Genomic DNA, 22,470 nt, shown 5'->3' on the forward strand with positions numbered 1-22,470 from the left:
CCCTGACAAGTCCTTGTTATAAAACAAACTACCAGGAAGAGAACATTAATCTGACAGGAAAGGGGGAAAAAAGGGTGCAGGAGGTTGGAGGGTTTGGGGAAAAAAGAAAAAAAAAAGCCATTCCACCTCTCCTACTTAAGCACTAGTTAAAACTCAAATAATGGTTAAATCCTTTTAGTAAAGGATTTAATTTCATATATTGATAGCAAAATTGAAGCCAATATTGAAACAAGCAGCTATCAAGTCCTCTACTTCCAAAGGCCTTGACCTTTCTAATCCACTTCAGCCACTCACCAGAGCAGTCATAACTAAAGTTTTGCCACCACTTGAAACCGTCCAACTTCCCAAATGGATGGAAGTGGTATTTAAATAGCTTGCACTGGGGATACAAGGAAAGCTAAAAAAACAAACAAACTCAAGGAGCTCAAGAGAGAGATAATATGCAAACAACTATGCACAAACAAGATAGATACAAGATAAACTAGAGGTAATCAATGGAAGGAAGATACTAACATGGCCTTCTCTCCATTTATATAGCGACAACTCTAGCTCAGGCTCTCAACTTCCCTCACTGAGATAAATACAGAGCTTCCTCTGATCTTTCTACTTCCAAACTATTCATTCTTTAATCCGTTCTTTCATCACAACCAAAATAATCTTCTGGAAGAGAGATCAAGAAGGTGAGGACCGAATCATTAAATTTGGCAATAAAGCATTTGTAACTTTGAAGAGGGCAGTTTCCACTAGATAATGGGGTTTGTTGGGAACCAGATTGAAGGAGGGTTGGAAGAGAGTGAGAAGAGTTAGGCTGGAGGTTCTTAGGTAGGAAGCAGGGAAAGAATCCTCAAAGAAGGAAAGATGAAAAGATTTAAAGGTAAGAGTAGGGATAACAACTGAGGCACAATCTGCTGGAGAAGACAGCAGTGGATGGGATCAAGGGTACATTTAAAGGAGTTCGCCTTGGCAGAGAGAAAGGATACCTTTTCATGACAGACAAGAGTTGTCTGAGTGAAATGAGGACAGACTTCTCACTTCCTTGTTTTTTATATCCCTTTACTTTCTCTGTACCTCACAGTGTTACAGAGGCACCCTAAGTACTGAAAAGGACTACACAGGTAACATATGTCAAAAGTGAGATTTGAACCTAAGGCTTCCTGGCTCCAAGACTGGCTCTTTATTCACTACATCTCAGCTCACTTGAACAAGACAGCTGCTTAATAAATGTTAAACTGAATTGAACAACGTTCGGAAAATCACTTAACTGCCAACTGTAAAGTGGAGAGGGCAGAAGGATATTAAAACATATTTAAATATGCTCTCAGCACTGAAATTTTTTAATTCTATAATTTAGAATTTAGCCAAGTATATTTTCCCAAGAGAAAATAACCTATGTGATTCAGAACCAAATGTATTAGCAGTATATATGTTAGATGTTATATCTTCTACCTGAGAAGACTAAGTGGCATAACCCCTGGTGACTCTGAAGCAGGCACCGTCTCAGTATCAGTTACTGGGGTAGTTGCGGTAGTCGTATCCTCCAAAGAACTGCTCATAAAGGATGTGGTACTGGAAGCTGAAGGACTAGTGGTAACTGGTGTCTGTGCCTGCTGTGTCTGATCACCTTCTTCTGTTTGCTGATCAACTTCTAGAAAATAAGTATTTTATAAAAGACATTAGGAAACAATTTTTTCAACAGTGACAATGAGCAGGAGAAATGGCAACTAACGTCAAATTCTAAGTTGTTGAAGAGTTCTTAACATATCACTTACTAAAATTTTAAGCCATCAATAAATATTTACAGAAAATGAATACCTTTTTAAATTACAACTTGTATTCTATTCCATGCACACATTAATATATAAAATACTTTATAATAGTATACTAGTTTTTCAAAAGGGAGACTTTTCTTCAATAAAATCACCTAGGTTTTTTTTGTTTTGAACTGGTATATAAAGATGTCTGACTCAGTTATGTTTGACTGTGCTTCCAGGCATTCTGATTTAGTCTCACATTTTGGTCTATAAACAAAAAATGAAGACATATAAAGGTCATAGGGCTATAAAAGCTAGAATGAACCTATATATTCTACATAAAATTTAAGGGTGTTTCAATATTTCTAAACCTTTTTTTCTATTTTTCCCCCACCATCTAAGTAAGGGGCAATTTTGAACTCAATCCCACCTCTACGCTCATCCTCCAAGGCTGGAATGCACTCCTTCTGAGCTCACCTCCCTCTCAAAGAATGCCTCTCTTCTTTCAAGACTCATGCCATATCAACAGGATTGTTCTATGATGAACAATTTCAGTGGAGTTTCTATGTTACCATTTCACAATCAAGTAGTAGCACATGGTACCAACTGAAACTACTACAATGTGGCACACTGGAAAGAGCACTGAAATTGGAATAAGGAGACCCCCTGAAGTCTAGTTTTGGCTGTCACCAAGTAGGAATGTAACCTGGAATGTAACTGACTTCCTCTCTCTTGGCTTGAGTTTCACCATCTATAAAATGAACATGCTAGATTAGATTTCTAAGATCCTGTCTCACCTCTAAAATCTAGGAATATGTATAGAGATCTTTCCCCACATATCTTCTTAAGCTATAATACCAAACCTAAAAGACTAAGTATTATTTTATAATTCATATTCTAATGTGATAGATGACAGTCTTATAAATACAATCCCATTTTAGTTTTGATATGTTATAGCTAATGGAAATGAAATCAAATTTGAGTTTTAAACAGTATACTATATATTAAAATCAAATCATTAAATAACAGTGCTTTCTGCAGCATGCTAAATTTCAGTTATCCCAAATGAAATTTTATCTGGTACATGTATTTAAACAATTTTTTTTTTTTAAATCATCATCTGAATTCTAGTTCTGACTCTGCCTTGGACAAATTCACAACTTTTCCAAATCTTAGTTTCTCATTGGAAATTGGGTCGATAACACTGTCCTGTTTTAAGGGTGAAATAAGATAACGTATGTAAAAATGCTCTGAATATTGTTAACTCTAAAAATGAAGTGGTAGTACCAGTAGCACAAAAGTAACAAAGAAGTACGATTCAGAAGCCTTTTTTTGGGAAAAGTCAACAGATAATTAGTATAGAAAAATTATTAAATTATTTCAGTGATAATCTGTGTAATAAATAAATTACAGAAGCACACTACTACTGCTACTGCTACTACTACTACTACCACTACTACTACCGCTACTACTACCGCTACTACTACTGCTACTACTGCTACTGCCACTGCTACTGCCGCTGCTGCTACTACTACTGCTACTACTACTACTGCTACTGCTACTGCTACTACTACTACTACTACCACCACCAACAACAACGATGATGGAAAACACACCTTGTTTGATTTTGCCACCACACTGGTCTTCCAAAAGACCATGGACTACTAACTTGTAGATCATAGCTTGAGCTCTTTCCAAGTCTGCCAGTCCTAAAGCTCTCTTTATGGGAGAACGCATGACTGCTCTTTTCACCATGTGTCGCATCAAGAACTGCAGAGCTGCACGCATTTCAACATCTTCATGAACAACTGGAGAACTTGCGCAGTCTGAGTTGTGACCATTTTCAGCCAGGACTTTCGGTATCAGTAACAACTCAGCATACTTACTGCAACTTAGAAGAGCACTAAGTGACTTCATAGCACCCAGATAGAGGTAAGACAACTGTACAGCTCGTATTTCTGACTGAGCAATATCATGATTTTTGGAAGTATGTTCATGGTTTTTTCGTTTTCCTTCCACTAGCTGGTGTTGGGACTCAGTACTCTGTGGTGTTGAATCTAAAGAAAATGAAGCTATTTCATTTTCTGACTTGGAGTTTGTAGTGCCATGGCTTTTTGCATCATCAGAACTTAAGCTTGTTCTTCCATCTGAAGCAGGATCACTGTCTGCTTTCTGTTCAATGTCCACTTTTTCCTCAGATTCGTGTCGGTGTTTCTTCTCGTGTCTCTTAGCACTCTGTTTGCCCATATCTTCATGAATGCCAGTCAGATAAGTGAGGTCCAACAGCACAGAAGCCGTCAATCCACGAAATCTCGCAACATCAAAGGGCAGCGGCTCACAGGGCTCCAGATTATATAATGGAGTATCACTAGGCGACCAAAAAGTTGGGAAGCTTTAATAAAGATCAGAATGACATAGGAAGAAGCAAGTGAGGGACAGACAGGAGGAAAGTACAGGAAATAATACAGACAACAAGGTGTGTAATGCATATATAATAGAGCATAATTTAAATGAACTACAAGTCTTTAAAATTTAATGGAAACAGGGAAAGGAATAAGAATATCATCAGAAAAAAGGAAAAAGATGCTGAAAGCAAAGGCAATGAGACATGCACATGCTTTCAACAATGAATACAAACAATTATGTAATGTATCTTTATTCAGAATGCTCATCTAACACACCTAATTTATTATTTTTGTAATGGTTCCTTACCAACTTCATAGAAAAATATTACATTTTAAAGTTCCCTTCTTTTATCCTGAAGCTTACCATTTATAAGATTCTTAAATTTTAAATATCTCCTAAGAACTTGTTCAAATTTAAGAATACTATAATTTCACAAAATTTTTCTACAAGACTCAATTCCAAAGTGTTTTTTTACTGATTGAGGCACTCTTCTATGTCAAATTAACACTTGGCATCTCAGTTAGATATAGCGATAGGCAATAGGATAAACTGAATAGTGGTGATTATTATTTCAATAAACTCATAATTTTTAATGGAGTCCATCCTTCAAAATAAGAGATTGTACAAAGAGGACAGCTAACACTTGTCATCAACAGGTTGCTTGAGAAAAATGATTAATACAATTTTATTATTTAAAGATTTTTCTAAACACTATTATAAGATAGGCATAAAACTGAAATGGGAAGTGAGCAAAGCAAAGGTTAAAACTATACAGTCTACGTACAAATTATCAGGTGAAAGGCAACCTGGTATAGTGGTGTAGTGAAAAAGTACAGGCCTCAGAATCAGAACAGAACCATGAGCTTCAAAACCTGTCTCTGGAACTTACTAACTATGCAATCATAAGTAAGTCACTCAGGTTCTTTATAAGCCTCAATTTCCCCATCTGTAAAATGGAAATAATACCACCTTACTCTCTACTTTACTGAGTGGTAGCAAAGTTCAAATGAGGTATAAAAGATAGCTCTGTAATACCCTTAGGGGGATTATCCATTGTTGTTATTAGCAACAAAATTCCAAAGCCAAAACCCTTCAAGAAAGGTTCAAGCTTCATCATGAAGAATGATTCATTTATCAAGTAGAGAGCTATATCAAACAAATCTATAATGAAATTCCCTCAATAATGAAGTTTAAGACAGTTTAAAAACTTCTTTTGAGCACAGGACTTATACGGAAGACACATCAAATCAGATTTTCAAAATCATACACACATTTAAGTCCATTTATTAATTAGAATAATAACAATTATTAATAATTTTATAGATATCACTTTCATTTCTACACAAATTATTTCCTCAGAGAGGGAAATAATAATTTGATTTCTATGTTAATGTAGGCAAGATAAAGCAAAATTAAGTGAAAATCACAAATAATACAAAACCTAATTTCAATTTTCCCATTTCCTAATTCAAGGACCTACTAAACTATAATATAATGAATAAATCTGGATTCTCCTACCTCAGGGGTGGGGAACCTGCAGTCTTGAGGTCACATGTGGCTTTCAAGGTCCTCAAGTGTGCCCTTTCACTGAATCCAAACTTCACATAACAAATCCCCTTAATAAATGATTTCTCCCATAAAACTTGGACTCAACCAAAAGGACCCAAGAACCTAGAAGGTCCCATGTGGCCTCGAGGTCAAGACCACAGATTCCCCACCCTGTCCTACCCTTCCCTTCTCTCCTATTCACATAGTAAATGACCAAAATAAATACTAAAAATAGGAGGTACAGCTAAATCTTAAACTACTTACCTCATTCATGAAAATACCTGCAAGTAATATGGAAATCCTAAATACACACACACACACACACACACACACACACACACACACACACACACACACACACACGTTCAACTATCCTCAGATCACAAATAAATATGATCACCTAAACTCACAGAATTAACAACACAACTATTTTTCAAAAGCTCATTAGTATCTCATTTAAAATGTATACTACTTATTTTCTATGGCTAAGACTTTGTTCAATTATTCAAAGTTTACTTGAATATATCATACCTGACAGTAATTTCTGCTTCATCCCACTGGACCTTGGCAGATGTGCTACCTTCTTTGACCACGCCAAGTAACGTGGCATGACGACCGGTCTGCTTGTGAACACACCGACCTCCGACTCTCAGACCAGCATCAACTCCACCTATCACTGCAAGCACAGGCCACACCTCTACGCAGAGTGTCTTCAACTGCAGCTCGGAGAGGTCAGCAAGACCATGCCTACCATGTTTACCTTTCTCTTCCTCTTTGTTCTCTCTTTCCTCTCTCATCTCATTCTCCTCTCGGCTTTGAACTGAGCGACTTTTCTTCAGTTTCTGACCAGTTTCTTTAACGCACGCCTTAATTTTATGTAATCTTTCCACCATTTTCTTGTTTATACAGTGTGTCCAACGATCTGTCCGGTGAAGGATACGAATAAGTTGAATAGTGGCCTCAGCCAGCACTGCAGCTACAGGACTACATATTGGATCTCCAGGAAGCAAGTCTCTAGGTGTACCTCGCATCTGCATATCACAGATCTTCACCTAAAGAAAAAGAGAAGGAAAGAGACTAGTCAAATGTCAAATTAACAATTGCCATAAAAACTAGCAACTTTATCATTCCAAAATGTTAAGTATGCTGCCGAACCAAAGTTATAATTATGAGTTTTAATCTTGAATATTTGCTTAAGCTCCTGTCTGAGGTTTACCTCTTAAGTTTGAGAGACCATGTCAAATCTGTCAGTCAGCTTTCATTCCCTCTAGATGAAGGGTTCTTAACATTTGTGTCACAGATTCCTTTGGCAGTCTGATGGCGCTTACAGACCTCTTTCTCAAGATAATGTTTTTAAATAATTGAAGGAAATGCTAAATTTCTGCTACAAGTTAGTAAAAATGAGGATGTAATTTTTTTCCCATCCAAGTTCAAAAACCTCCTTAAATCTATTTCCGTGGACCCTGGATTACGATTCCCTGTTGAATGAAAGCTACTTGGCTTACACGAGTTCTCCATGGCTTGGGAACCCCAATAAACTAGAACAATTCCACAAAATCTGGGTCTACTGTAAAAGTGAATTGAGGTCAAGGTATATACCCTGAATATATACATCTGCTCCACAGCCAGTCTGTGTGAGATCAAAATATTTCAGAGTTCGGACTACTCCACAATAGTCAATCATGAAGTTCTCTTGCAAGATCTACGGATCAAAGAGTGGGAACTTTGAGCTTTACTACTTGAGAAATTCCTAATAACTAATATTTGCCTGGCTTTAAGGTGTGTAAAACACCATTTACACGTTATTTCATTTTATCCTCACAACAAAACCGTGAGGCAGACACCAATCAATATTGAAAATGAGATGAAAAGATAAAGTAACTTGTGCAGGGTTACACAGTTAGTAAAGAGCAGAGGCAGGATCTGAAATCAAGTATTCCTGACTCCAAGTCCAGAACTCTGTTCATTACACCAACTACTTGCTAAGCTAGATTAATGTTCCAAATACATCTCTAAAGTTTACTAAGTAGAAAGAAATATCTCAGAGTTGAAAATAATTGAATATGTACTCCAAGTGATGTAGGCTCTTTCTGGTTCAATGGTTTTTGGAACATGCTAACCATTGCATTCTTGTACACCCAAATGGAAATATTAGAATGTCATAAGGAAGAACTAAAGTAACAGGAGTTAAATGATCTTTTCTCCTCCCCTCAAGGCCAATTTTATGGACAAAATATTCATGAAAAAGTTACCCTCCTATCATAGAGAGATGACCTACAATCTTGCTTCCTAAGAAATTCCTATCTAATTCTGGAGGGAGGAGAAAAGAAGCCTCCTGTTACTTTCATTCTTCCTTATGACATCATGCTTTCAGTGAGGAATACTAGCATATCATGGCTTAGCATGTTATAAGAATCACTAAATTAGAGTCATCCACATAATCTGGAGTACACATTCAATCATTTCCAATTATGAGGTTGTGTATAGGTATGTGTATACATATGTATAATGGAGTTAAAATCTTTAAGAATCTGAACACGAATACCAAACTAAGCCCTTGAATGTTCAACAAATATCGATGCTTTTTTTTTTTCAAGATGGTATAGGGACTTTATACATCTCACATATTTCTAAAGAGTTTTTATAAAAAACAGAAGTAACTTCAAAATAAAAGCATTTACCTGCCATTACTGAGATGACTAAAAAAATCTAAATAATAGGACAGGAGAAATCAAAAACTATTCCATTCATATTTAAAATCAGTATCTCTACTAAGCAATGAAATTCTCTTAGATCAGCAACAAAACCTCAAGCCTCCCATTCACAATAAAGCCACTGGAATCCAAGTCCGAAAGCTTCGGGATCAAGTCACTATAAAGCCCTCACTTGCTATTCTGGGGCAGTTAGGTCACACAGTGGATAAAGTGCTAAGCCAGGAGTCAGAAAACCTGAGTTCAAATTCGGCCACAGATGCTAAATGTGAGACCCTAGGCAAGTCAACATCAGTCTCAGTTTCTTCATCTATAAAATGGAGATAATGATAAATGATAGCACTGACCTTCCTAGGGTTGTCAAGAAAATTAAATGAAATAATAATTGTAAAGCACTTGACACAATATCTAGCTCATGGTAAGTGCCATGTAAATGCTGGCTATGATCATCATCGTCATCACTATGTGACCTCGAAAAGGTCACTTAGAATCTCAGGCAGCTGACTGGGAGGGCTGAGCGGCAGGCCGGAGAGAGCGCCAGGCCTCAAGGCAAGAAGACCGAAGTTCTGATGTGAGCTCAGACACTTTACGAGCTGTGGGACCCTGGGCAAGACATTTCACCTGATTATCTGAGTTTCCTCATCTGCAAAATGAGCTGGAGAAGGAAAAAGGAAACTGCTCCAATATCTTGGCCAAGAAAACCCAAAATGGGGTCACAGAGTCAGGCATGACTGAGAAGACTGGACAACAGCCTACTCTGTAAAATGGATTCAGTAATATCTACATTATCTACCTCACAGTGGGTCTTCAAGGATAAAATTTAAGTCAATGAGAAATAGTTTGTTTAAATTAACTATTTTACACATATCCAGCCACTATTCTTAACAAAATGAGCAGAAAAGAAAAAAACTGCCAAAAATGTCCTCTAGATACGTCATACTATGAATTCAAGAAAAAATAATGGTATAGTATGGACCAGAAAATGAAAATTAAAACATGGAACCACGAAATGCTGTCAATGATTGTACAAATTCTATCCCAAAGTCTAACACCTAAATGCTCTGTGAATGATTCAATATTTAACCACAATCAAAACAATAATTTATTTTTATTTTAAAGTTCTCTAATGTTTATGGGTTTTATATTTGTATGGTTGATAATGAACCATGAGAAATATTTCTCAGAAAATTTACTTATAAAATAGGTACTTTAAAGTGGACTCATTGTTTCAGTATACCAGGGAATGTGTAATGAACTGAAAAGAAGCTTTTAAAAACGGTACTTTAGAAGTCAAAGAATAAATATAATTTTCCCAAAATAAAACACTTTCTAGTGAAAGCTAGTATTGATTTGATTACAGGTCCCAGAACTAGAGGGGAAAAGTTGGGAGGCAAGGCAGAGAAGAGAAGAGAATATTTACAGAGATTTGTAAATTACATCAGAAATTTGTGACAACCAAAGTCGGTAACTATTCCCCTTAGTATAAAGATATAATTTTTAAATACCTTTTCTCCAGGATTGCTACTGTAGAACATGACACAAGGATATAACTCTGCTGCATCCACATCTTCAAAAGCTAGTTTGGGTTCCTAGATGTCAGCATGGATGAGGAAAAAAAGAAAGAAAAATTAAAGAATTAATCAATGTAGTTTCTACCTAAAAGGTCTATAGGTAATAACACTGTAGGAATATGCTACAGATTGTCTAAATGAATGGAAAACAAGATGCTTACTTCAAAAAGATCACAAAATGGGCACCGAGGCAAGATAACAGTAATGACAAGGGAATTCAATTAGAATGTCTGCTAGGTATTTCATTCTGAAAAAAGGGGATACCTTACACATTATTGGCTTCTTTAACAACCTTTACTTTCCAGCATCTAGTAACAGCAATGAAATTAACTATTGATCTAAATTTAGTACTGATCAAGAGAAAAGAATTGATGAAGTCAAAAGAATAGGAACCTTGGGAAAATGTGACTACGTCATAATAGTCAAATTAGAGAATTCAAGGCACAGTCAGACGTACACCCTGGACTTTAGGAAGGCATACATTAAAATAATTAACGGGGTAGGGGGATGGCCAATAGGATTAGCTTTCCTAATTCCATAGCCAGAGACTCATGAAAAAAGAATGGAAAGTTCTCAAAAAAGATTGTGGCAATACAATCACAAATTATCTCTGTGAAGACAAAGATGGGAGCATCTAAAGAGATAATGTGATTAAAGGGAAATGTTCTTGAAATCAAAGTGAAGCTTGTGAAAGTGGCTAGGCAATACAGACGAGGATGTCACTCCTACAAGTTTGTATGTTCTGCTCTTTCCCCAATTGATAGAAACAGCATCCTAAAAGTTGTGTTATTTATGTTCCTTGAGACAGTCTGGGTGTAAATGTGTGTGCTGCATAAGGTACCAAGTATTATGAAAAGATGAACTCCGAATCAAGAGATACTAAGTCCCCAAGAACACTCTCTGAGCCACTGTCCCAATCCTAAAAACTTATCAGTGACAGAGAACATAAGGCTATGACATTGAGTACAACAAAAGAATACTTTGTAGGTTGTCCATAAGAAAAAAAGGAAAAAAGCTCTTGCTTTCATGTGATAGTAAACAACAAAGAACCACTAGTCAAGTATTTCAACTCAATACTCCCTATCAAGAAAAATTATCTTCAAACTAGAAGTGACAGAAAAATATAGGGACAGGTGGAGAATGAAACTAGAGGAGTAAGCAAAGACCTACTGAGTCTAGTTCAAGTCCCTCATCCTGATAAATTACGTCCCAAACTTTTGTAAGAATCTATTTGTGTTCCTGTTAAACTGTCATCTATAATTTTGGAGAAACTGTGTAGATCAAGGGAGGTAACGGGCTAAGGACAATTGTTAACTCAATTTTCTAAAAAAAGGGAAGATGAGAATTCCACAAACCATGATCTCTAGGATAATTCTAGAACAATCAAATGGATTGTGAGCGCACAGAATGGAAAATAAAAACTAGAAGAAAGCATAGCAAATTACAATTCTTTTTTTAGATTGGGTTGCTAGACCAATGTATCAGGGAAATGCTGCAGACATCTATCTGGATTTCAGCAAGTTCTATGACAAAGTTACTTTTTATATTCTTGTGGACAAGATGAAAAAATAAGAAAGAAGTGATCATGAAGTTAGATGGATTCATAACTGGTTGAACAACAGTACCCGAAGTGTTCATTGATAGATGTCATCCAGGAGGGAGAGCTCTTATGGTTTACAGCAAGATGTTGTCACTGATTCTATTACACTCAACATTTTACAAATTACTTGGATAAAAATATGGCAGGCACGGTTTCACATCTGACACAAAACTGAAAAACACAGCTATTATTTTTGGACAACAAAACTCACGATTCATATAGTTCTTCAAAAGCTCCAAAGAAGGACTGCATTTAGCAAGAAGTAAATGTGTGAAGTTCTGCACGTAGGCTGAAAAAAGTCAACTGCACAGGAAGAGGAGGTCACCTAGCTTCAAAAAGACTCCAAGTTTCAATGAGATAATTTCTAAGGTCTCTTACAGCTCTCACACTATAACTCTACAGGATTTTTAGTTGACTGTTAGCTCAATGAATAGAAAAGGTAATAATATCTGCCCAAAAAAAAAGGCTGCTTAGAATTTAGGTTTCATTAACATAGGCACAGTGTTCAGGACAATGGAAGACTATCCAGAATACTCCAGGACTATCTTAAGAAGTCCATCTTAATTTCTACTCACATATTATTAAAAAGCTTGAGTTTACTGAATCCTGCCATACTCTGTGCTGGTCATTCCACATATGGATTACTGCATTCAGTTAGGTTTGCCACATTTAAGAGGAACATTCACAAACTTGAGAGGAAGGTCACCTATCTGGGGAGAAGATTTGAGGGCATAGTATCTGAATAACAGTTTAAGGAACTAGAGATGTTCGTCTAAAAAAGATTTCAGAACAGGACAATAGATATTTTGAAATATCTTCATGAAGGTCTGCCTTCTGGAAATAGGATTAGATTTATTCTATGTAGTTCCATAGGGCAGAACTAGAAAAAAGAAGTTACTGAAATATGCCTCCCTAACAATTCAGGCAGTCCACAAACAGAATGGACAATATTTGAAATAAAATGTTCTTTGCTCCTAGACATATACAAGCAACAATTGGATTATAACCTGTTAGAGAAGCAGTAGAAAGAATTCCTACAATATGTAGAAGTTTGATCAGATGACCTCTAAGGTCCCTTCCAACTCAAAAATTCCAAAACACTCTGAATTTTTATGAAATAAAATTTTCCTTGATAAAATTCCCAATAAAAATTTATGCAAATCCACCACATAAAGAAAGGACAACCAATTCTTGATTATCATTTCTAACTGGGGAAATTCTACAAATGCTAATTAAAGTATTATTTTCAACAACATTTATCCAATGGAATTACACAACCTCTGTTTTTTTGCTTTCTGCTCTCTAGTGTGGACACTAATAGTTACTGCAACAAAAGAAAAGGAAACAGGAAGAAGAAAGAAGAGAATCAAGGACAGAGCAGATAATCTAGAAACTGGAGATCAGCCCATAAACAAACAAGGTGAATATACACGAAAACACAGATAGCATGAATCTTGCAAACAAATTTTAGTACCTCTCCATTTTTACCAAAGGAAATAGTTCTGGCCTCCATGTCCAATACACAAGTGATAAAATCTCCTTGAGTAAAACTGGACAACGTCAAAGTCTGTTCTCCATTATGATACAGGTTACCACTGTAGGCTCTATACAACCACATATCTGAGGTAGTGCGGTGGTTAAAATCATGTACTGGCCATCGAGAAACTCCAACACATGTGCCTTCATTACCACGGTTTTCCTTTACAATGTAAAACTAAAATAAAATCAAAAATTTTCATTAATACTAGGTAAACCTTAAAGTACACTAATTGATTACCTTAATCTATATTTAATCAACACTTAAATACTCAAGAAAGCAATAATAAAAGTTGTCAAATAACATATAATAGGTGAATGACACCTTTTTGTTGCTTAAAAAACAGGGTCATATTAAATAATGTTGTTACAGTTTTTATATCTGCAGAGATTTTTTAAAATGTTATCCTTCAAGCAACTCTCAATCATCTTGCCAAGACTATCTTAAGCGATCCATCTTGATTTCTACTTAGATGTTATTAAAAGGCTTAAGTTTACTAAGAATTTTCTGAAAAGATTTGTTAAGGAATATTTAAATGATTTTTAGAATTTCTAACTATTCCCCAATGAGGATTTTTAATTAGTTTTAGCTAGAATGAGATATAGTTGTATGATAAAGAATCATAGGGAGAAAAAACTGTTCTTTCATATATTGTTAAATTATTTTTAAAATGACAAAATAAAATTCTAAAAGTTTATTGGAACTTCACAAACCTTCCACTGATAACATCCAGATGTTACACCTGTTGAAGCTAACCCATATCCTTTTCCTCCACTGCCATGGGTTAAAATCTGTCCATTTTCCACTAAACAGCACTGAGCTTTCTCTGGGTCAAAAGATACTTCTTGAATAGGAAGGTTTTCATCCTCTTCCTCTAATTCTCCTTGCTTCTATCAGAAATAAAGCCTCATTAGTATTTCAGAATAAGCTAATTTCAGGCAATAACTACAGATAATTGTTAGAAAGGTCAATTACCTGTAACTTCATTTCCTGCTCTTTTTCCTTGATTTGAATTGCATGTTTGGCCTGCGCGATGGGTGTCTCCCACATACAATCCGAGAGAAGGGAAAACAATCGTTCAACAACCTGTTGCATGGCAGGGGGGTAAAAAAAAAAAGAGAGAGAGAAGTCTAATTCCAAAATAGCAATTTTAGGAGTTATTAGAAAATACAAACTACATAATTTGATAAGATATTACTTTCTGTCGGTAAGTTAATCATTTCAGAAGCCTTGTTAATTTTTTCAGTATAATGAAACATTAACTTTATTGACTTTATTCGTTCTATAAAAACATACTGAGCATCTATTAGGTGTAGAGGAGGAGAGTGACACGCATTTTTACTAAGCTCCTATTATGTACTAGGCACTGTGCGAAAAGATTTACAAATATCATCTCATTTTGGATCTTCACAACAATCCTATTATTATTGTCTCCTTTTTACTTCAGAGTTTTAAATGACTTGTCCCACAACTAGTAAAGTATCTGAGGTCAAATTTGAACTCAGGTCTTTCTGACTCCAGAGCAGCCTCCACTATAACTAGCATCTTGTTGTCCTGCAAAGGTTAAGGGAGCTTACACAATGACCTAATCGAGAAGTGAGTTAGCACTACATCAGTAAGACGACAAGCAGAAACACCAAAAAGTACAAGCACAAAGGAGATGACCCAGAAACTCGTGCTTACAAAAACCAGCCCAGTAAAAGCATTTTTGTCATTCTCTGATAACCTGAATTGCGTTTCAGCACCTCTGCCCCACCACAGCATCAAGCTTAAACAAATTTGTCTTCAATTCAACTGCCATTTGTGGAATGTCTACTTTAACAGCAGAGCACAAAACAACGGAGATACAAGGACAAAAACCAAACATTCTCAGTTCTCTGCCCTCAAAGAACTTACCTGCTTGTGGGGAAACAAAACACAAACAACTAAAAACAATTATAAAGTAATTTCAAGAGGGAAAGCGTATAAATCACGAAGGGGCAGAGAACCGATCAGAAGAGGTACCAGACTGAAAAGGCACCTGAGCTCTGCCGGGAGACAAAGGGAAGAAGGGAACGTATTCCAGAAAAGACTGACCAACTACACCAAGGCATCAAGATATGAGGCAGACAGGAGTCGTCACAAAAATAGCTAGTGTGCCAATCTATAGAAGATTAGTAAGAAATCAGACTAGAAAAAGAGCTCAGAGAGGGCTGTGAAGTATCAGGCTGATGAAATTCTGTCTTGTAAACTAGATGAACTATCTAGAATTTCTGAGGCAGGGAGACAGTCAGTTCTGCGCTTTATGAATACTGCTTTGGCAAATGTGTGGAAGACAGTTTGGTGATGGAGAAGAATGGAAGCAAGGAGACCAGTATGGAAACCCTTCCACTAGTCTAGACCAAAGGACCTCAGCTAGGCAGAGTGGCTGCACATATCACATCAAAGAGGCATTCTGGGGAACACAGAAGTGGAATGGACAGGGGCATGAGGGAGAAGGCGATTCATGGGTAACTCCAAGAATGAAGGGGCTTGGGACATGTAGGAGTCAGGAATGTACAAAGAAAGGCTTACAATAACTGCTGTGGAAAGAATAAAGGATTACCTCACCAGAGTGAAGGCTCATTTAGGATTACATAACAAATTGGTCTGCTTAACTTGAAGAGTCCCACTCCCTTTGATCTCCCTCTACCATTAGGGACAGCAGAGAAAACAAAGCAATATGAGAATCTGAAGTTATGCTACATTATATTAATATGAAGTTAAGCAAATATCATACGTAATCTGTAGCTAATTTTCATTAACTTTATTTTTATGCTGTACATGTCTTATATGTACTTGAATCCATCTTTCAGCAGATACAAATTTCACACAAGTAGAGCATGTTTCATTCCTTGTATTTATATCCCTATCACTTAGCCTAGTCTCTGGCACATTACAGACAGTAAATACTTGACTGATTTTCATTTATTGCTTTGGAATATTATAAATGACATTTTAGAATGATTTTAAAAATATAGACCTGAGCCATTTGATCATCTTCAACCCCAGATTCACAAGCTGGTAATACAGCTTCAAGGACATGGAGTGCAAGTAATCGGGTCCTTAAGTTACCCACCAGTGGAATACCTGAAAAAGAAAAACCGTAATTATCAACATGATCTAGATTTAGACAGAAAATTTTAAATCTCAAGAAAATTTTCAAAATTAACTTAGTTGTTCAATAGTGTTAAGTACAACCAGTATCTGAATGAGACAAATATATAATGCAAACTTTTCTGAAGCTATTTTATACCTGAAGAACACTTCTGAGATGCAATGTTAAGAAGCACTTCAGTCCACTTTGGAGAAGCCATTTTTGACTGAATAGCTTTTGAAGATACAACTCTTCGCAGAAAAACTAGAAAGTCCCCTAAGTGTAGTTCTGCTGCATGCTGTTTTCTAAGTACAGCTGAAGATTTAAAAGAAAAGCTTAGGTTATATCACAAATTTGAAACAAGAAATAATCGTATAAACAATTCTACGTAGCCACATTAATCAAATTATCAAAAATATTACATTACCAAACTAGAAAAAAAATAGCAAAATTTCTCTAGGGAAACAAGTTAAGGAAAATAAATAAAAATAACAATAAAAGGGGTCCTAATATCACTAGATCTCAAACTATATTATAAAGTATCAATCATCAAAGATATTTGGTATTGGTTTAAAAAAAACAGTAACTGGTTGGGATGGCCTAGGTAAATAAAACCCAGAAACAATTTAGTATAATAGCCTATATGGTGTTTTATAAAGGATACAAAATACTGGAAAGTAAAGGTATTCTTTTTTTTGATAAAAACTGCTGGGAAAACAAGAAAGCAGTTCGGAACAAAAGAGGTTTAGAACAATACCTTACACCACATTCTGCAACAATCTCCAAAAGGAGAAAGGGCATAAATACAAAGATCACATCATTGCGCAACGAAGAATTCATAGCTAAACAAAGGCAAGGGGTGATCATATTGGATAAATGGGATTGCATTAAAAAAAGCTTTTACATTTATGAAATTAAAGCAACTAGTTAAATGAAGGAACATCTTTATAGCAAAAATCTCCGATTAAGTTCTGATTTGCAAGATATGCAGAACAGACACAAATATATAATGTTAGCATCCACTCCCCAGTGCAGGAAGGAGTCAGAAACTATCATGATGCAATTTTCCAAAGAGAAAGGGAAGTGACTGGCAAGCATAGGAAAGAATCCTTCAAATGACAAATGAGAGAAATGGAACTGAAAACAATTCTGTGGTTTCAACGGATGCCCATCGGACTGGCAAAGATGACAGAAGAGGGAAAAATGACGAGTATTAGAGGGCCACTGGGCACACAGACACAAGCACTTTGTTGCTGGAGCAGTGGATTGGCACAAATGTTACAGAAAACAAGCTAGCATTATATTGAAAGTCATTCAACTGCATGTTTTGACTGAACACTACTAATGCAGGCATACACTCAGTGAGGTCAAAACTAGAAGGTAATGTCTCATGTGCACCTTTAGTAACAGCAAAGAACCAAAAAGAAATCTGGGTGCCCCTCAATGTGGAATGAATGACTAACAAACTATAGTATATGAATGTAATGAAATATTTACTGCACTATAAGAAGTGACATATATGAACTCATGTAAAGAGACAAAATTGTAAGAACAATTTACATAATGATCACAACCTGGCACACAGTAGGTGCTTAATGTTTGTTTATTTATTGAATGAGTAAAAATACTGAAAAACTTCAGTATTCTGATCAGTGGAGTGACCAATCAATAAATTCAAAGGATTCTCATGGAAAAGCATGCCTATCTCCTATTAGCAAAGAGGTTAAGAGCAACAGGTGAAGAAAAATAAAAACTTTTCAGACAGACATGGCTAATGCGTTGATGTGTTTTCCTTAACTACTTAATTTGTCACAAGGCAGGTGGGGAAATGACAATGATATTAAAAAGAAAGAGAATAATAAGACATTGCTTAAAAAGTGACATAGTTTTATTTTAAAAGTGAGCTCTCTGTCTAATTAATATACTACTGTTAAATGAACGGAACACTATCAATATAAATATTCTTCCTATAAATCAAACAGGAAGACAAGGGGAAGTTACAGTTAAACAGAAGGAAAGAAAGTCCAGATGGATACATGATCTAGTATAAAGATTGATACTATAAACAAATTAGGAACAGTGTTTTTGTCAGACTTACAGAGAATGGAGAAATTTTTGACCAAACAAGAGATAGAGAACACATCATTAAGTGCAAAATGGATAATTTTAATTACATTAAACTGAAAAGTTTTTGCACAAACAAACCCAATGCCACCAAGATTAGGAGGGAAGCAGAAAATTGGGAAAGAATTTTTGCAACTAGTGTCTGTGATAAAGGCTTCATTTCTAAAATATATAGAGAACTGAGTCAAATGTACAAGAATTTAAGTCATTCCCCCACTGATAAATGATCAAAGGGTATGAACAGGGAGTTTTCAGAGGAAGAAATTAAAGCTATCTATATTCATATGAAAAATGCTCTAAATCACTATTCATCAGAGAGATGCAAATCAAAACAGCTATGAGATACCATATCACATCTATCAGATTGGCTAACATAACAGAACAGAAGATGTTAAATGGTGGAGAAGACGTGGGAGAGTTGGAACATTAATTCATTGCTGGTGGAGCTATGAGCTGATCCAATCATTCTGGAGAGCAGTTTGGAACTATACCCAAAGGGCTGCAAAAATGTGCATACCCGCTGACCCAGCAATATCGCTTCTAGCATTGTATCGCAAAAAGATGATAAAAATGGGAAAGGGTCCCACATGTACAAAAATATGTATAGCAGCTCTCTTTGTGGTGGCCAAGAACTGGAAATCAATGGGATGACCATCAACTGGAGAATGGCTGAAAAGTTGTGGTATATGAATGCAATGGAATACAATTGTGCTATAAAAAATGATGAACAGGAAGACTTCAGAGAGGCCTGGAAAGATTTATATGATCTGATGCTGAGTGAAAGGAGCAGAACCAGGAGATCATTGTACAGTAACAACCACAGTGTGCAAGGCATTTTTCTGGTAGACTCAGCCCTTCACAGCAATGTGAGGACCTAAAATATTCCCAGTGGACTCTTGAGGCAAAACGCCTTCCACATCCAGAGTAAGAACTATGGAAATGGATCACAGAATGAAGCAGACCATTTTCTCTTGTGTTGTGTTTTGTTTTATGGTTTCTCCCATTCATTTTAATTCTTCTATGCAACATGACCAAGGTGAAAATGTATTTAATAAGAACGTATGTGTAGAACCTATAAAAGATTGCAATGACATCTCAAGGAGGGAGGAAGGTCGGAGGGGGAAAGGAGGGGCAAAGGAGGGGCAAATAATTTAAGATATAGGGAAGTGAATGTAGAAAACTGAACATAAACAAATTAACTTAAAAAAATAAACATAAGGAAAGTTCATGGGTTCTCTCTCAAGACAGGAAAAAACCAGTCAATAGAGTTGTCTGTACTGTGCAGCAAAGTCAGTAAGAGACATCCTTTCACGGACCACATGACCTTATTTTGCACTGCTCATAATGAATACAAACAAAAGAAGAACACAAAAATGACTGCAGCTTTGTGCCAACACCTATGACAGAGACAAACAGGCAGAGAAAGTCTAGGAAGTTTCACAAGATAACCTAAACCAAACTGACATATCCTTTATATTCAATGACTTTGATGTGAATGAGTACAGAGGAGATTATGTCAGAAAAAACAGTTCAGGTCTAAAAGATTAAAGAGGTCAAAGGCTTATAAGTCTACTCAAAAATCATCATACTTATTAACAAGAACATTCTCTTCAAGAAAAGGTCATCCAGTGATACAACCACTAGGCCTGTTCTCCAAAGAAACAAAGAAAGAGGAAAAGGACCCACCCTGTGGTACGTGAGGTAATGAGAAATTATGAATAGGATGGTTTTGGACAAACCTAGAGACACTTACATGAACTGATGCAAAGTGAAGAGAGAAGAACCAGGAGAACAATTTCAATAGTAACCATTATCATAAAGATTATAAACTTTGAAAGACTTAATAATTAATAACTCTGAGCAACATAATTCTGAAGTACTCACAATGAAACATGCTATCTACCTCCAAAGACAGAACTGATGGACTCAAAACTGAAGTATATTTCTTCTGTTTGCTTTCTTTCCTTCTTTCTTTCTTGGGAAGGGCTGAGATAGGAAGGAGGGAGTGGAAGGAATGGTTAATGAGAAAATTTGTTTTACATGACTATACATATTTATAAAGGGTTTTATTTTCTTGCCTTCTCATTTGTTAGGGGAAAGGAACAGGAAAGGAGAGAATTTGGAACTGAAAATAAAATAAATTTGAATTTTAAAAAATAAAAAGTTTTTTTTAAATGGTTAAGAGCAGAGCCAAGATGACAAAGTAAAGACAGGGACTTGCCTGAGCTCTTCCAAATTCCCCTCCAAATAACTTTAAAAAAACAACAGAAACAATTAAAGAGCAGGATGAAACAGTTTCCCAGCCCAAGAAAACTTAGAAGGTTGACAGGAGAGTTATGACTCATTGGGACGAGAGTGAAGTGCAGTCCGGAGAAGGCCATGCCCTAGCAAGCCAACAGTGGGCCTTAGGGGTGTGACTGAACTGGTGGCAGCAGCTTGTCCAACTCTCAGCCTATAGATGGCACAGGGGTGAGACAAGTGGTCAGAAAGAGATTACAGAAGATACTTTGCTGCCACTGGGGGCAGGACTCTGTTGCACCACCCATACATGTTTGTGGATTACAACCCGAGGGCAAGAAAGTGCACCAGCACACTAGAGCATGCAACCCCAAAGAAGCAAGGACTCTGATCACAGCATACAGGCCAGGAGAGCAGTAACCACACCTCTCCATAGATCATACCACCTTAGAAGAACAGAAAACTTACATATCCCCAGAATTTTTTCTAAAAACAGAAGCACGAAAAATCTGAAACTTGGCACAGTGCCTCCTTCCACCCTAGAAGCAGAGCCTAACTTTAACATAAAGTTAAGAGTCAAGAAATAGGCTGGAAAAATGAGGAAACAACAAAAGAAGAACCCAACCATGGAAAGTTACTGAGGTGACAGGGAAGACCAAAACATAAACTCAGAAGAAGACAACCAAGTCAAAACTGCTACATCCAAAGCATCAAAGAAAATGTGAATTGGTCTCAAGCCCCACCTCCCAAAATTCCTAGAAGAGCTCAAAAAGGTTTTTTAAAAATCAAGTAAGAGGGGTAGAGGAAAAATTAGAAAAAGAAATGAGAGTGATGCAAGAAAATCATGAAAAAAGAGTTAAAAACTTGGTAAAGGAGGAACAAAAAAAAATACTAAACAAAAATTGAATAGGCTAAGTGGTAAAAGCAGCAGAAAAATCCATTCAAGAGAACTCCTTAACAAGCAGAATTGGCCAAACGGAAAGAGGTACAAAAATTCACTCAAGAGCATAAAAGACATCGGGGTAATGCTTACATCATCATCTTCATGATGAGTTATATATACAGGGCCTGTCCTTAACAAAAATAGAAGAACTCAGTATTACATTAAACACCTGATACATGCAAGGCATTGAACTAACCAACCACTGGGGATGTAAACATTTGACATGTTTAACAAATGAGATATTTATAAAGCGCTCAGAATGATGGAGATTCTTTTTTTCTATCATTCCTTAACGAGAAGATACACATAAGTAAAGACAAAATGTATTCACAAATGGTATAACTGGGAATGGTTGCTCAGAGAAGATGAGCTAACCTTAGAAGATAAAGTTTTTGAGAGGTAGATATAAAGGAAGGTATTCCAGACATGGAGCACAGCTTGTCCTCCACAGCAATAGGGAGCCACTAAAAGTTTTTTTCATGTCCTCATCAGACGTGTTTTAAGAAGATCATTTTGGCAGCTATGAACTAAAATCTGAAGGAGAGAAACTGGAAGCAGAAAGATCAATCAGAAAGCTATTACAATGGTGCATATGAGAATGTAGTAAGAGCCTCAAATGACAAAAAAATGCACCTTCCTCCTTTCACTGAAAAAAATTAGGGGAAAAATCATGGCTGTGGAATGTTACAATATGCTATCAGATAACGTCAATATATTAAATATTTCTGTTTACCAGTTTTATTTTAATCTTTGTTACAAGTGAAGGCTCATCAGGTAGGAAAAGATAAAGGGGGTTTCAGAAATTCATATAAAAGCAAAAGCTTATTTTTTAAAGAGAAAAATAACACAAAAAAGAAAGGAGCTAATGGGACAGATGCCATGGAGGTAGAGCGGTGAAGAAGTCTAAACAAAGCTTATCAACTGGT

General features: G+C 36.2%; 1 protein-coding gene across 11 annotated transcripts in view; it reads right to left on the minus strand.

Annotated features, from left to right (window-relative positions):
- The window catches only part of HERC1 (HECT and RLD domain containing E3 ubiquitin protein ligase family member 1), a 195,637-nt gene that overhangs the window by 73,017 nt on the left and 100,150 nt on the right, over positions 1-22,470 (minus strand). For 6 of the 11 annotated variants that reach the window (XM_072613461.1, XM_072613495.1, XM_072613483.1 and 3 more), the window contains exons 31-40: positions 20,248-20,349; positions 16,399-16,554; positions 16,126-16,232; positions 14,100-14,210; positions 13,838-14,014; positions 13,062-13,301; positions 9,922-10,005; positions 6,237-6,757; positions 3,368-4,143; positions 1,447-1,645 (exon numbers count right to left, since the gene is read on the minus strand). In XM_072613461.1, coding sequence (XP_072469562.1) covers positions 1,447-1,645; positions 3,368-4,143; positions 6,237-6,757; positions 9,922-10,005; positions 13,062-13,301; positions 13,838-14,014; positions 14,100-14,210; positions 16,126-16,232; positions 16,399-16,554; positions 20,248-20,349 — 2,473 coding nt within the window. The remainder of the gene's footprint in view (positions 1-1,446; positions 1,646-3,367; positions 4,144-6,236; positions 6,758-9,921; positions 10,006-13,061; positions 13,302-13,837; positions 14,015-14,099; positions 14,211-16,125; positions 16,233-16,398; positions 16,555-20,247; positions 20,350-22,470) is intronic. The other 5 variants (XM_072613521.1, XM_072613508.1, XM_072613478.1 and 2 more) reach the window with 4 other exon arrangements.

The sequence above is a fragment of the Notamacropus eugenii genome, chromosome 1, assembly GCF_028372415.1.
Source record: "Notamacropus eugenii isolate mMacEug1 chromosome 1, mMacEug1.pri_v2, whole genome shotgun sequence".
Lineage (NCBI taxonomy): Eukaryota > Metazoa > Chordata > Mammalia > Diprotodontia > Macropodidae > Notamacropus > Notamacropus eugenii.